Source organism: Dama dama, chromosome 11, assembly GCF_033118175.1.
Source record: "Dama dama isolate Ldn47 chromosome 11, ASM3311817v1, whole genome shotgun sequence".
Lineage (NCBI taxonomy): Eukaryota > Metazoa > Chordata > Mammalia > Artiodactyla > Cervidae > Dama > Dama dama.
In genome coordinates, this window is record NC_083691.1 from 22,986,839 (window position 1) to 23,003,149 (window position 16,311).

General features: G+C 45.4%; 1 protein-coding gene across 1 annotated transcript in view; it reads right to left on the reverse strand.

The window, feature by feature from the left end:
* Positions 1-244: 244 nt before the first annotated feature.
* NBAS (NBAS subunit of NRZ tethering complex) overlaps positions 245-16,311 on the reverse strand; it is a 308,496-nt gene continuing 292,429 nt past the window's right edge. The window contains exons 51-52 of the mRNA XM_061154831.1: positions 12,719-12,847; positions 245-663 (exon numbers count right to left, since the gene is read on the reverse strand). Of these exons, the coding sequence (XP_061010814.1) occupies positions 388-663; positions 12,719-12,847 (405 nt within the window). The 3' untranslated portion in view covers positions 245-387. The remainder of the gene's footprint in view (positions 664-12,718; positions 12,848-16,311) is intronic.

Below are 16,311 nucleotides of genomic sequence, written 5' to 3' on the forward strand. Positions count from 1 at the left end.
GATGGACAAGGAAATGGCAACCCACTCCAGTATTCTTGTCTGGAGAATTCCATACAGAGGAGCCTCGCGGGCTACAGTCCTTAGGGTTGTAAGAGTCGGACATGACTTAGTGACTAAATCACCACCACCAGAAGAGATGGTTCAGAAAAAAACAAGAAGAGTCAAGAGTCAAGTCTCTCCTAGTAAGAAAGCAGGGTAACTAACAGAAGAAAGGAAGAAGAAAGTTCAAGAAATGGCAGCTTGCTCATCATTTATATACAGCTTTATTTGCAATTCTTTGGAACCACCGAGAACCATCAATAAGTACACGTGTCACCTCTGGGGACAGCACTGGGCTCCGGAGGCTCTCCTCAGGGAGGTGATGGAGGTGGGCACAGGTGGGCGTGCTCATACCCAGAGCTGCGCTGCACCCAGGGCCATGCTGAAGGTCCTCAGGGCCCGATGGGTGCCCCGCACAGCCAGGAGGAGTGAGCCAGCTTCAGCCTCATGGCCGGCCTCCCACAGCTGTCGGGCCAGCTCCTCAGGGTCCCAGCGCCCAGGCTGGGGGCTGGCCAGCAGGTGCTCAACGAGACGTGGGTAGAAGGGAGTGGAGAGGCACTTCACCAAGAGCTTGGCCTCCAGGAGCAGGGAAAGAAGTTCCTGGTCACAGTTTGAATCATTCACCTTCGAGAAAAGAGACGGGAGGACGTCAGAGTAGCGTGGCTGACCCCCTCACCAGCAGACACAGCCCTCCCCGCTGGTTTGCAATGTGTTGCCTTTCTGCTTCTGTCAGCAGAGTCTGCTCTTCCCTGGTGAGAAGTGCCTACTTTGAAAAGCAACCCACGCCACAAGCATCTCTGAGATCGCATACATGAGATGACAGGCCTGGTTTCCTTTTCACAGAAGACACGGCCATGAACCAAGAGCGGCTCCCCCTGGAATCACGTTGATGGCTACCACACTGCGTGTCAGAAACCGTACCACACACCAGACACGTCTCCTTTCATTGAGTTCCCCCAAGCTCAACCCTGTGAAGGCCGCACTTTTACAGATTAGGATATTGATGGGTAAGAATTTTGTTTAATGTCGTGGTCAGTAAACTGTGGAGCGAGAATCTGAATTTAGGTCAGTGTGGACTTCAAAGCCTGAACTTTTTAATAAGCACATTTACCATTTCATTTGTGCCTCACCACGGTCCATGTTCTTTAACCTCAACCCTCTCCTTTATGTAGATCCCTGTGAAAACAATTCTTTTCAGAACAGGAAAACCTTTTTTTCTGCTCCATTGAGAAGGTATATCCATCAGCCCCATGGGTGTAAATAGGATAACCGACAGGAGGTATTTAAAAGCTGCTCTTGCTTAAGCCTCTCGGAAGCTTAGAACCAAACTCACCTTTAAAAAAAAAAAAAAAAAAAGTTTTCTGCGCTCTTTTGGTAGGATCATCTCTCTATTTTTTCCCTGGTCTTCTTGGTCTATGATAGCTTTCCACAGTTTTGACCCTTAACTTCTATTTTTCTGTTTTATATTACCGTCCATGTTTTTGTAAGGAATCAAGTCAATACTAATCAAAGATCAAAATTCAGAGCTTCTCATTTACATTAAAAAAACAGCTTCACACAGGAACTCTGCTCAGTGTTAAGTGGCAGCCTGGATACATGTATATGTGTGGCTGAGTTTCTCTGCAGTCCACCTGCAACTATTACCAACAGTGTTAACTGGCTATACTCCAGTACAAAATAAACATTTTAAAAAACAGCTTCAAAGACGGCTTCTACTTCATGTCACTGTGTACTTTTAATAGTTTTGCTTGTAGGAACTGTGGAGATAATGTGGCATTTCAAAGCCAGTTTTCTCCTGTTTAGACCAACTCTGTTAGGTAACTAAACACCATGTGCTTGTGATTTGTGTTCCCTGACAAGGAGGGAAGGCTGCTGAAGATGAGGTCAAAGGCGCCTACTGGCTGGAAGGATGAGAATAATAGAAATTCTGAGGATAAGAGTTTGCCCAGTAGCAGACGGTGCCTGTCTTAGCCCCTGTGATCCTTCTAGTGAAAGTTAAAGTCACTCAGTCGTGTCCGCTTCTTTGTGACCCCATGGACTATACAGTCCATGGAATTCTCCAGGCCCCAGGTAAACGTCAGCTCGTGTTGCCTTCTGGGTGACGTCTCCCCTACATCTGTTGCCAAGCCGGTCCCTGCTCCCTCCACACTCCAGACGCCGCACACACCTCCCTTCCCTCTTGGGGCTGGGTTACAGTGACCGGTCCGTCTGCCTCCCCTGCTGCACTGGGAGCTTCTAGAGGGCGCAGAGGCTTTTACACGTCTTCCATTTCAGCATCCAGTGTAATCAACATGTGCTGACTGACTGAGCCCCACCACTGAACCCTGTCACGGTTGTGCACGTGTACAGGACAGCAGGAGACTCTGGCCTCGGAACTGAGAGTCTGGCAAAGCCTGGGCTTCCCTTCTTCAGCCTCTCGCCTCCATCAACACTTACACTCCACTCGCTCACCTCAGACTCACAAAGACAGAGGGGGAACTCAATTTTGCATTTTTTTGTTTGTTTGTTTGTGTTTTCAGAGGTGGTAGCAAAAGCAGCTGGGACAAGACTAGTGTTTCTGCTGAAGGGAGCATGAGCGGTTTCACCCGCCACCTGCGGGCTGTTGATGAGCTCTGTGTTTTCCTTCCCTCTCTCTTTTGCTTCCTAAGTGGGAAATCGGGACTGGAGTCCCATTGCCGTGCCGGCTGCGTCCTGAGACCCCTCCACGTGCCGCTGAGTGAGGCACCTTCTCTCTAAGCCTCACAATATCTCTTTAAAGTGGCTCTGATCTCACCGGACAGACGCGCACACTGGGGCTCAGCGAGGTCACAGTCAGGTGTCACGTGTCATGTGGCGGGTCCGTGGTGAGCTGGACCAGAAGCCCTACTCTCTGATGGGTTCACGGGTGTTTACCATGTGTTCGCCCTCTCCCAGGCCACGAGCTCCCCCAGAGCAGGGATGGTGTCTCTTCTGTGTACCCCACAGCACCCCCTGCCCAGAACAGCATGCGCCTCGTGGCAGGAACTCAGCAGGATTTGTGGAGCAAATGTGTGAATGGGTGAGTAACTCCAAAGCTCACATGCTTTCACTGCACTCCGCTGCCTCCAAACACGCTCGTGCAAGCACACACTCGCACACACACACATGCGAGTGGGCAGCTGACTCACTGTGTGTGCTGTTATTTTGATTCACCCTTAAAAATAAAGAAGGCTTCCACCTAACCGTCCAGGAGGAAGCAGAGCGTGTGCCAGGATGCTACAGGCAAATGTTTTTGATAAAATACATAGATAAAAGGCTCAAGTACAAACACTGCAGGTTGATACTTTCTGTGCTGCCCTGAGTAAGTCTTCAAGGCTGGGACACCTTTATTATTCTTTCTGTTGACTCATGAACCCTCTCTTTCGGGGCCTGAAATTCAGGCTCCTATAAAGGGAATGATGGATTTTTCCAGCTCGAGGGAGAGACAGGGGTTTTGTCAACGCCGATGGCTGCTGCCCCTCTGACCCCTTCTCTTCTGTTTGCTTCTCTCCAGCACGAGGACACCCTGAAAACTGGATTTTCCCACAAGATGTGCCTTGGGGACAGCTGCCCTGTCCCAGGGCAGGGGGCACGGTGGGTGTCCACCTCCCCCCAAAGCTCTCCATCTACAATCCTGGGTGAGAAAACCAATGGCTGAAGTCACGGCTGTGAACTCGGATGTTCCACCTTTGGCCCTGGTGTGCTCAGAGGTTCCCTAAAGAAAGGCAGAGACTGCTGACCTCCTCTGAGCCGGGGTGGCGGCCAGGGGAAGGTGGGGGCGAAATTCTGATTTGGCTTCTCATAAACAAATGCTGGAGAAACAAAGTGGCTGATGCTATTTCCTTTCTTTGACTTTCTACCCGATTCTGGCTCTTTGAAGGATGTATGCATGGCCAGAGTATACTTGATAATTGTCATGTGCAAGGAACAGACTGCGTAGATGTATATTTACATATGTGGGACAAAACAGAGAATGAAAGAATAAAGAAAGAGATGGCTTTTCGAAGGACCCATTCCAACACCCACATTTTAAACAAGAGAAGCCTGAGGGGCAGAGAAGGAAAGGATTGCCCAAGGTCACCGGCAGTCAAGATGGGCTCCTCTCCACACACCAAGCCTCCTGCCTTGGGAGCACCGAGGCCAGCCTGGCTTCTTCCTCTCAGTACAGCAGAGTTCTGGCATCATTGCCACATGTTGGAGCTGCTACATTAATTTGTCAAGCCTCAACTTATCTTCATTTTCCTTGTTTTTAACCAAATTCCAACTTATGGCACTAAAAATCTGGTGGTACCTACCCACAGAAGCCTGGTCCTGTCTTACCAGTTAGAACTGCTCTTCTAACCTAGCCGGAAACCATCTTAAAACAGAAAGAAGTCTACTATATCAGGATCACCTCAAGAACATGACTTTTTCTCTCCACTGATTATCCATATGCTGATATATTTGCCCAGTCAAGTTGTGTGATATTTGTATCCTACTTTGCTCATATGTTGAGAATTTTTAAAAAATATTTCACATAGTTTTCATTCTAAAAAAATTTAATGGCTATAATGTAGTCTATTGAACAAGTTATTTAACTTCTCCTACTATACATCAGTTTAGTTCAATCGCTGTCGTGTCCGACTCTTTGAGATCCCACAGACTGCAGCATGCCAGGCCTCCCTGTCCATCACCAACTCCCAGAACTTACTCAAACTCTTGTCCATTGAGTTGGTGATACCATCCAACCATCTCATCCTCTATCGTCCCCTTCTCCTCCCACCTTCGATCTTTCCCAGCATCAGGGTCTTTTCCAATGAGTCAGTTCTTTGCATCAGGTGGCCAAAGTATTGGCACTTCAGCTTCAGCATCAGTCCTTCCAATGAATACTCAGGAGTGATTTCCTTTAGTTACTTGACATTATGAAACACTAAAAATGAATGATTTTTGCACATATACTCTCTTTATTTGAATTACCTCCTTGGTGGTTTAGTCACTAAGTCATGTTCAACTCTTTGCCACCCCTTGGACTGTAGCCCACCAGGCTCCTCTGTCCATAGGATTTTCTAGGCAAGAATACTGGAGTGGGTTTGCCATTTCCATCTCCAAGGAATCTTTCCAACCCAGGGATTGAAACCGGGTCTCCTGGACTGCAGGAAGATTCTTTAGTGACTGAGCTACCAGGGAAGCCCCTTAGGATAATTTATGAGGAGAGGCATAGCTGGGGTCTTACGGGATGCACATGTTGTTGCTGCTCACTCACCAAGTGGTGTCCGACTCTCTGTGACCCCGTGAACTGCAGCACGCCAGGCTTCCCTGTCCTCCACTGTCTCCTGGAGTTTGCTCAAACTCATGTCCACTGAGTTGGTGATGCCATGCAATCATCTCTATATCCCCTCAAACGCATGTGTTGAGGTCCTAACCTCCAAGACACCAGGACATGACTGCATTTGGAGACAAGGCCTCTACAGAGGTAAGTAAGGTAAACGAGTCAGCTGAGTCATGGGGATGGATCCTAACCCACTATGACTGGTATCTTTATAAGAAGAGAAGATGACAGACACACAAGCCAAGAGGAAACCACGTGAGGACACAGGGAGAAAGCAGCCATCTACAAGCCAAGGAGAGAGGCCTCAGAATCAATCAATCCCACTGGCTCCTTAGATCTTGGACTCTGGGCCTCCAGAATCGTGAGAAAACACATTTCTAATATTTGAATGTTGCCTGGTCTGTGGCACTTTGTTACGGCAGCCCAAGCAGACTACTACACGGGGCAAAGCGTCCAAAACATCTTCTGGCTGAGGGTACGAGAGGAAAGCAGTGACACAGAGACGTGGACCGTCCAGCGCACAGCGCTGCTATTGGGGGGAGTGTGTCAGTTTCACTATAAGTTTCCCAGCTTTGGATGTTATTACTTTGAAAAGAAAACTACTTTGCTAATTTAGGAGATATGTATTGGTATCTCAAAGATGCTTTCATTTTTTGTTTATTAGCAAGAATGAATTTTCCCCATACATTTCCTGTCATTTTTATTTTTTCCTATGGGAAGGGTCAAATCCTTTACTCATTTATTGGAATCTCAACATCATTGTACACATGAAGAATTCTTTTGTAACTTAAACATTAACCTTGATTTTAGTTATAATAGACATTCTAACCTACTGTTTGCAATTCTATTTGGTTATTTGTTGTCTTGTAGGAGTTTTACACTTGTGTATTATCAGGAAAGGATGCATTCCCTTATGACTCTTTTCCTATTGGTTTAAAGCTTAGAAGTTAAACTTCCTGGAAGGACATGGTATGTGTGTATGTGTATGTCTGTGTTTATATATATAATTTTCTGATTTTAAAAATATCTAACTTTTTAATTGATCAGGAGTCACTTTGGAATATGGTCTGGGGAGAATCACACATCCCTGACATTGGCTTGATTGATGCTTTTAGGGCTTGGGGAAGAAAATATATTTTGTCAGTTCTGGAGTCAGCTGGATGTTGGAAATAAATATGAGAGAAGCCTAGGAGGATTAGCTGATTTAATTCCTCCGATCAAATAGCTTTGAATGGGAGTGAGAAGGAGCTGTCTTGTGAAAAGAAGGCAGAGAGGCTTCTGGGTTAGAGACCAATTTCCAATCCTGGCTTTTTAGCTAGATAGATGTGTGACCTCGTTGAGGACAATTTCTCAGGGCCCAGTTTCCACATGTGAAATACAGACAACAGACAGGGATGGAGATAATCTATGTGTTTAGGTGCCTAGCACAATGCCTGGAATAGAGTTTAAGTTCAGAAAATGGCTGGAGTTATTACAGTCACACAAGTCAGGAATAAAGCACAGAAGGAAAAGGGCTTACATATTTCAGAAAATGAGTAAAAGGCTTGTCTTCTCTATCAGTGAATTTTTTTTGGGGGGGGGGGTGTTGGTGATTAATTTTTGAGACTAAAAGAAACTTTGCTGATCTTGGGGGAAAAAAATCTATTAAAGCATAAAGCACTACTGTCTTCCAAGCCATTAAAATGTTATCTGCTTAATTCCTGTTTCAACAATAGGTAATGAACCTTCTCTGAATTAAATCTTTGATTTTATGGATCTATACGAAGCTAAGAGTAATTACAGTAATGAGGGAAGCTGAAATCCCAGTAGCATAATGCATGAAGGACCTCATTTCAATTACTTTAAAGAAGATTATTTGATATAATTTCACTGTTTACTTCAGGAAAGAATATTTGTCTCACTGCTACATACACTATTACTAGTAAGAGTGATTTAATACACCAACTGAAAGTACAGAAAAATAAAAAGCCAACACGAGTGTATTCCTAGAATAAGAAAAACGCCCGCAAATAAATCTTTGTTTTCTGTGTTGACTTACAGGCCATTCAGACTTCATTTCTTGGAATACCATCAGCCCCACTCCTGGCCTGGGATAAGCAGTGTGCCTCTTCTGGAGCCAAAATCCAGACAGTCCTCCGACTTAGGATCTGACAGCGGGAGAGAACCTTTGAGGATGATTAAAGCTTGGTCGCTTCAGTGACTCACTCTGGGGCCCTGAGCTTGGCCCGTCCCACACTTTTCACTTGCCCTCTTTTCATCCTCCTTAGCTCCTGTGTTATTGTTTCATATGTCAGTCTCCCCATGACACAGTTCCTCTACACAGAGGGATGATATTTCGTCTTTACAAACGTCCTACCCACTCCTCAGTCCTGCACACAGTATCAGGCTGTGCACAATGGGCACTTTATACATCTGTTCGTGCTAAGTCGGTCAGCCACCCCTCAGAGCTGTCTAGAAACCTCACAGGTTAACCCACAGGGAGTGAGCTGCCTGTCGCTAGAGGCAACCAGTTGAGAATACTGGGAGATATGTGGTACCAGAGCTTCCTTCATCAAGAAGACTAACCACCAGCTGAGAATGAAGAAATGATGGGTGAAAGTAACATGTTTAGATTATGTTCGGGTTCGCATGCCATTTAGAAGTAAGTATATATATGCCCAAAATTCTGAGAGACTAAAAGGTGCAAGAACGGTGATTGTAAAAAGAGGGTGGTTTAACATCAACTGACATCTGTAAGATATATAGGAAATCAGCTGCTTGATTCTCCTCTACATGACTGGATCGCTTCAGCCTAACTTGGTTTGGATATGCTTAGAAGAAAACCACTGACGTTAGGGCCAAAGCCAAAGAAGGACTTTGTGGACACCAAACAGGGCAGTCCAGCGCCCAGCCTAAAGTCCTGGTTCTCACTGCATGCAGGGGTCGGGAGGGCCGTGTGTACCCCTGACTTCAGCAGAGAAGGAAATGTTGTGGGTAGTACAGATGCTACCATCGTGGGTACCCAGCGATGGTAGCACAGATGCTCACCAGGGAGGGCCTCAGTGGAAATCTGGACTGAATTAAAGGGGGAATAAAGAAAGCAAGGCCTCATGGTTTTATACACAGTTGGCCCTTAAACTGAGTTTGAACTACCCTGGGCCACTTATGCGGGATTTTTTTTTTTTTTTCAGTAGGAAACATTACATCACTGCCTGGACGTTACATCAGTCCCTGGACGGTGGAAACCACAGATGCAGAGGAATCTTGGAGACGGAGGGCCAAGTCTAACTAATACCTAGATTAACCCTTGTGCTGTCCAAGGGCCAACTGTAAATATGTTAACCCAACCATGCTTTCCTGAGAACCTTTAAAGCTCTCCCTCCAACCGAGACACTGGTCACTGTGGGTGATGTTGGTAGGTTCTGGTGCCTTCACGGCAAAATCACAGTTATTAAAAACATGAAGGACTGTGATGTGAAAACAACTCTACCGGGCAGGACTGAGGGCCACGCATTCAAAGGAGCCTTCATTCTGGAGGTGCTCTTTTGTGAGGGTTTTAATCCTGACACAGGCACCCAGGACTGGTCGGCTCCCACCCTAGTCAGGCTCCATCAGGGCCCAGTGACTTGGGGAATTTGAACGAGGAAGCCCTGTGCCAGGCAAGCTGTCAGACCAGCTCTGTACTACTATTTTCAGTGCTGATATTATCCAGTTCAAGATGCTTCAGTGAGTCCACTTCTCTACAGAGATAACCTTTTTCCAATATAAGAGAGTCTACCAGTTAGGTCAAAAGCAGCAGTGTGATTAAACACAGATGCTGAACACCGGATTCAGGGCTTCAGTTTCAGCTCTGGCTGCTTGCTGGCTATATGACCCCTGAGTTCCAGTGTTTTCATCTGTGAAACCAGAATGGTATCTTCCCAGAGGATTATTAAAAAGGGAAAGTGAGGAAGGGCCTTTTATAACATCCAGCACAGTTGGTACTGGAAGACAGTTATTACTAGCATCAGGGAGAAACACTTAATTAGGTGCCAAAGGTCCTACTCTCTTCCATGAATGATTCTTTTAATAGGTATGTGGTCCAGGCAAGTCCCTGCGATGTGAGGTGGGGACAGAGGTACTGAGCAGCACTGAAAAGGAGGAAGCAGTAAAGAGCAGAAGCTACCATTGGTCTGGAATTATGAATTGGAAAATGTTGTAGTCCACGGAGATATTATAAACACAGATCTGCTTACTTTGATGAAATGAGTCAAGAGACTTCCACCTGGTAGAAAATATCCCCAAGAGGAGATTCAAACACATCATCAAGGCATATCCTTCTTGGAGAAAAAAGGTTTTGAAGGTAAGCTCTAAATCTCACTGAGGCTGATGGAATGGGTGATCTGACGTATGGACCACATCAGGGTTTTAATTATTCACCAATGATATAATCCCTAAGAAGGCCTTTCTCTTCCTGGCCCAGGGAAGAGGCTGTTGGCCACTGGTAAGAAGAACACACCAAACACCACAGGTTTTCAATTTCAGAAAAGCTTAGAGAAGTGAACACCGCTATTGGAGGAGAAACCACTACGGTCTCTGGCATCAGCATTTAAGCATCATCCTTTGAAACATAAACCCCTATAAAGCTGTCAGTATATTATGACGAATACACATTATCAGCAAGTGGAGGGGGGTGCATTTTTTCTCCTGGATCCATGCACTGTGCAAGAATGACTGACACCTATCAGAGGAGTTTCTCTGAAAAAAAATTTTTTTTTTCCTTTTAGTATCAACAGGAACTATTGCCAACAACCATTAAGGGAGAAACAAGTTATTGATGAACTCAGGGTCGCCCACTAATGGGCAGAGTGAATAGGAAAATAAACACAAAAGAAGAAAACCAGTATCTTTCACATCGTATTTTTCACGCCAAAACCAAGTATGATGTAAAATAGCTTGACAGGAGACCTGCAAAAAGGCCCAATGAAACTCTTCCCTTAGAAAAGGGTAACATGACTTTTTAATGGTGCTGGGAGAGCAATGATAAATCACAGTAATTTCTTTCCATGTATATCATATTCTTGAAACGGCAAAATTACAGAGATGGAGAACAGATGAGCGCCTTCACTGGTTGCTCGGTGAGTAGGAGAGGGAGGGGGTGGGTGGCTGTGGCTACAAAGGGTGGCTGGAGGGGATCCTTGTCATGAACTGTTCCAGATCCTAACTATGGATCTGGTCACATGAATCTCCATGTGACAATACTGCACAGAACTTTAAACATGGACATACACACACACACGGGCATGTAAAACTGTGGAGTCTGCATCAGGTCCAGAGATCGTATCTCTGCTAACATCCTCGTTATAAGGATACTAAAGTCATGTTAAGATGTCAACGCTTTGAGAAACTGGATGAAGGGTATAAAAAAATCCTGCTGTGTTATTGCCTACAACTGAATGGGAGCTTAAAATTATCTCAAAATAAAAGTTAAAATATGTTTAAAAATTGGAAAACTCAGCAACACTTTAGTTCCTTGGAGGATGTGAAATCTTCCGTGAACGCACGTGAAGGTCGCAGATGGGCCAGCCTAACAGGAGTGCTCATCTTAGAGTAGAGAAGTTACAAGTCAGTGTCATTACTGAATGCCTAGAAGGGTCTCAGTGGTAGGAAACAGACTCACCTCAGCAATTTACACCTCTGGCTTTGATTTCTGCACCTGAAGGCCACAGGGGTTTCGGGTGTTTTCATCACAACTCCGGGTGAACCAGCCACAGTCGAAATGATTCAAGATCCAGAGTTTTAAGCACAAGACTGTATATCAAATGTGCAGATAAAGTGTCACAAAGGCAAACTAGTGCCATTTATAAATGACTTGGGTGTGGGCAACATCCCCGTTTAGTTTCTTATTTTGATAGCATGTGTGTGTTGGGGGGCGGTGAGGCAGTCAGCAGGGCTGGTTCACAGTTAGGGAGCTCCCCTTCTAGTTGCAGTTCTGACTGATGCATTTGTGATAAAGAATCTTTACAATGAAAACGGATCTGTACTCCTATGGAATTCATGAGGACATCAGGAATGCCCTACACAGGATGAATAGGGAACAGCAATGTTTAATACATCACTGTTTTATTCTCAAAGGTGTCCATGGCAAGTTTTATTGGGAATACTTGAGCAGAGATATGAATACTGTGTACAAGGGTGGTGACGGAAGGAAAACACTGACAGCACGCTGGTTCTCTAGCTCTCCCTTCTTCCTGATGCCTTGGATCTCCAATAAAAAATCAGCTAAGAAAAAAAATCTTACTGCAGCTCTCAGTTTCTTGCAAATCCCAGTATTATGCAACTGTTATTTTAGCACAGAGAGGCTACTGCTAGACAAGTCCCCTCCATTTCATACTTCAGCCTAGTTTCCAGAAAGGCCCCTATTATGCTCAATTATCAATGATAATAAAAGGCATTTTTAAAAATAAAATCTACACAGAAACTTTACATTATTTTGAAAATATGAATAAAGGCATGACAGTTTTCTCATCTTGTTCATTATGACTATTTCCAAAGGCAATTATGTCCTGCTTTCTGTACCCTCTGTCATTAATGAAGCTATAAATCCAAGACATCTTTTCATCCATCTTGTCACTGCACCTTTGCCCTAGGATTCACCTACCCTCTCTGGCCCCTAGAAGACACGCTCTTATATTGTTGTTAAAGCACACACATACACAATTCAGATGAAAGAGTGAGTGTCCCACAGAAGGATCATACAATGCAAATTCATTGAAACACAACTCTGAGCTATCTAAAGTGTAAAATTTAAAAGGGAAGTACAAGTTTCTTCCTTAAAAACTATTATCTTCACGATAATAAGGCAGCCACTCTGCAGGGAGAGCTCTCTAGCCTCGGTACTGGCTCCCATTTCTACAAGCCAGGATGGGCTTCAGTGGCGTTGTCGGCTGCCGGAGGAAACTCAAGCTTGAGATTTCCGCTGGTGCCATTAGCAGGACTCCTCCTCACCTTTAATTAGTGGATAACCAAACACATGCAGGCACAGAAAATCTTCCTGATGTCAGGAGCTCCTCGCCCCAGATTTCAAGTGGCAAGACTAGTCCGCTAGCGCCAGGTGGCTCTGAAATTTTCTTAAAGAGACTTGATACTCTGCTTCTCTAGAGAAAATGCATCCTGATCCGGATTTGCATTCTTGGCACTAGATACACTCTGTGGTTCACGGGAGAAGCTTAGAAAATGTTTTGTCAACAAATATCTACTGCAAACCACAAATACCTACTGTAGACAAACAAACAGCTATTGTGGTCAGAGTGTAAGTAAAACAGTCCTGAGTAAATTACCGCTGTTATTGATGAGAACTGCAATACCAATGCATGTCTCTGCAAAGTAAGAATGAGTGAATTCAGTGGGGAGTACCTTAGCGATGGCAGTGATGTGGTCCAGGGCCATAGCATGCAGACGTTCGTCTGGGCTTTCCAGGAGAAGCTTCAGCGACGGGAGCAGCAGGGCCTGATCAAGCAGCAGCAAGCACAGCTCCTTCACACCCTGGAACCACAAGGGCGACTTTGTGAGTGAGAAGGAGAGGGGATGCATCACAGCCCCGGCACGATTCTGGAGGCGTCTTTCCTCTCCTTTTCCTACAAGTGTGTGTGTGTGTGTGTGTGTGTGTGTGTGTGTGTGTGTGTGTGTGTGTGTGTGTGTGTGTGTGTGTGTGTGTGTGTGTGTGTGTGTGTGCGCGCGCGCGCGCGTCGGTGACTGTTCAAAAGACACACAGCGGACCACCCTGATGTAGGGTTTGGTACCTGCTTCACTCAATTCACCATCTTAATTGATAAAACCTTTCAGAGTATCACATACTCATCTACAATACTGTTATTTTAATGGCTGCGTAGGATCCCACTAGATGGTTAGAGGGCTGGAATTAATTTTTCTGAACTCTCAGAGCCCTAGTTTCCTCCCAAGTACAATGGAGGCAACTGTATCTACTGTGCAGTGTTCTGTGTGTGTGTGAGAATAAGTGTTAGTAAATAAGGATGCTCAATGCTCAGCATCGACGAGACGCTTAACAACAAAAACTATTCTTGACTGTTAACATTATCAAAAAGATCTAGTTATCATTCAGTGTAACAAAGGAAATCGGAAATTTAAACATTTTAAAACCTGTTTACGGTTAACGTCAAGACTTCCCAGGTGGTACGAGTGGTAGAACACCTGCCTGCCGATGCAGGAGACACCAGAGACGCGGGTTAAACCCCTGGGTCGGGAAAGTCCCCCGGAGGAGGCCGTGGCAACCACCCCAGCACTCTTGCTGGGAAACCCCATGGACAGAGAAGCCTGGTGGGCCACAGTCCATGGGCCTGCAAAGAGTCAGAAACGACTGAGCAACTGAACTGAGAGTTAATGTCAAGGTGAACTGAATGCTTGATATACCCAAGATGTTCCTTCTTCATGAAAACTATCTGTGGTCCAGAAAAATGAAAACATATTCAGATCACCACAGATGTATTTTAATTTTATTTACAGCTCTTTTTCATACTGGTTGAATCTGTCATCAGAGAGCAGCCTTTTCTATAAGATAAACATAACAATCCTTCACAACCAAAGTATAAAAGCGTAGAAAACAAATTTTCAAGCTATTCCTCCCTGCCCAGTTACATATTCCCTTGGTGTCCTGATTTTAGCTGTAAAGAACAGAACACTTGGACCAAAGACCAGACAGTGAGTGCGACTTCATTACATAAAGCAAGGGTTGTTTTTGAAAGAACACAGAATCACTGCCCTGTGCGGGCCTGATCGATCCTCCTACTCTTGTGCTACCCTAACAGTAGCTATCAGAGAAGAAAAACTCACATTTCAGGTATTTTCATAATTCTTTTAGGTTATTATACAGATTGGATAAAATAAGGCTACATAAAGAAGCTCCTATTTAAAGTCTGGGGTAAAGGTCTCTTTGGAATTCTACTCATGATCTTTTTTTAGGCCACTGCTGGAAATCAGACTGGAATGCTGTGCCACACAAGATCAATACTGGCAGGGAAACAGTTCTGCCAAACACGTGCTTCAAACATAGATCTAATTCAGCAAAGAGCTCTGTGTGCCTTCAAGCACAGGCAGCACACGGAGGGGTCTCACCCAGCATCCGGGCCAAAGAGAAATGTCGATGTTTAACCTGGGATGCCAAAACCTGCAGAAACCATTCGGGAAAGTGAAATGTAAATTCAGGGATGTGGCAGTCGAGCCCAAACAGCACTCATCTGTTTCCTCTGCCCGCCTCCCTGGAACCACGGCTCCCCCTTCCCTCATCCTGCACGGTCCATGAAAGGCAGCGCCCAGGAGGGCTTCCTCCCATCCTGGGACGCTCTGCATTCACGCTGTCCCACAGGGCAGGCGAGGACCACGTGGGCTTGTGAGCATCTGAGATGTGGCTAGTGCCACTGAGAAACTACACTTTGAATTTCATTCCATTTTGCTTAATTTAAACTTAATTTTAGTACCCACATGTGGCCTGTGGCTACCAGCAGGGAACACTGGGCTCTCACAGACCTCTGGGTGTTCACACGCGATGGATGCAACCTCTGCTGTCTCTCTGTGTGATCAACTCTCAATTCATCCTTAGGTCTCAGTTTACACAGGCACAAGAAAACCCTATTTCCCGTGACAGCACCTCTGATGGCCCAGGTTTGCCACTCCTACATCCTGGCTCTACTTCGTCAGATATTTCCTACATTATCTGTCACCTTGTATTACTGTGATCATTCATCTATCTGCTTCATTTGAGGGCAAGAAAGTTTTTCCTTCTCTGTATTCCAAATTTGCTTGCTATTTGAAAAAAAATGTTAGTTGCTCAATCGTGTTCAATTCTTTGCACCCTTACTGACTGTAGCCCACCAGGCTCTTCTGTCCATGGGATTCTCCAGGCAAGACTACTGGAGTGGGTAGCCAGTCGCTTCTTTAGGGCATCTTCCCAACCCAGGGACCAAACCTGGGTCTCCTGCATTGCAGGCTGATTCTTTACCATCTGAGCCACCAGGGAAGCCTCAAATTATCTGTATTATTTCCCTCTCTTAACACTCATATTTGCTTATAAGTTATCAGAAATTGGTAAACAGGTTATTTTTCAGGAACTTACAATATTCAGAATAAGCACATCACTAAGCTATCTTAGCTTCAATGAAAAATTTATGGCAATCACCTTTATATCCTGTTGAGCAGGCATAATGGCTAGTATCCCACAGCCAGATAAGGACATCCAGAAATGGAAGAATTCATTTTATGAGAGCTACTGAGTGGGTTTTTTTTTTTTTTTTTTATCTCAGTTAACAGTTATTGGCTAAATACTTTGTAATTAAGTACTATACTATACTCATCAGGCATTTTCCCCTCTGTTACAAGAGGACAGTTTATTAGGATGTTTACAGAGGGATTTAGAGAGCTACAGGAAAGGTGAAAGGAACAAAGTGAAACCCTTTGCATGGCACCTTCACAGCTCAAGCTGTCTGGCCATCAGGACACAGAACAATAGTGAGAAGCCTTTAACGAAAGAGGAGTAGCTGGGCAGGGCCCCAAGCCAGGTCAGAGTCCTGCAGGCTGTTCCCTGCTGTGGACTGGGACTCGTGGGGATGTCCTGGGCCCTGTGGCTGATGGTTGTCAGAGAAGCGAGACTGGTCCACCTCTTGTCCTTGCCTCCTGCTGGCCCGGGGGGTATCCAGCACCTAAAGGTGTGCCAGGGCCCGCAGCAAGGGCCTGGAACACAAAGTGTGCCGGAATAGGGGTCATTGAAAATCAAGCTTTTGACGTCATCAGAAGTGCCTTAACCGTGAGAGCGAACAATCACACTAAGTGGAAGGGGGGTCACCCAGGTGGCGGATGCCCACACACCCAGCCAAGATGTCTGCAACACTACTCTCTGTGCCTCCACATGGGCTCTCGGGGGCAGCCACAAATAGCTGTGATGCGGAATTTTAAATCTAAATGCCAAGAGCTCGTTTTATGCCAAGTTGCCCATTTCC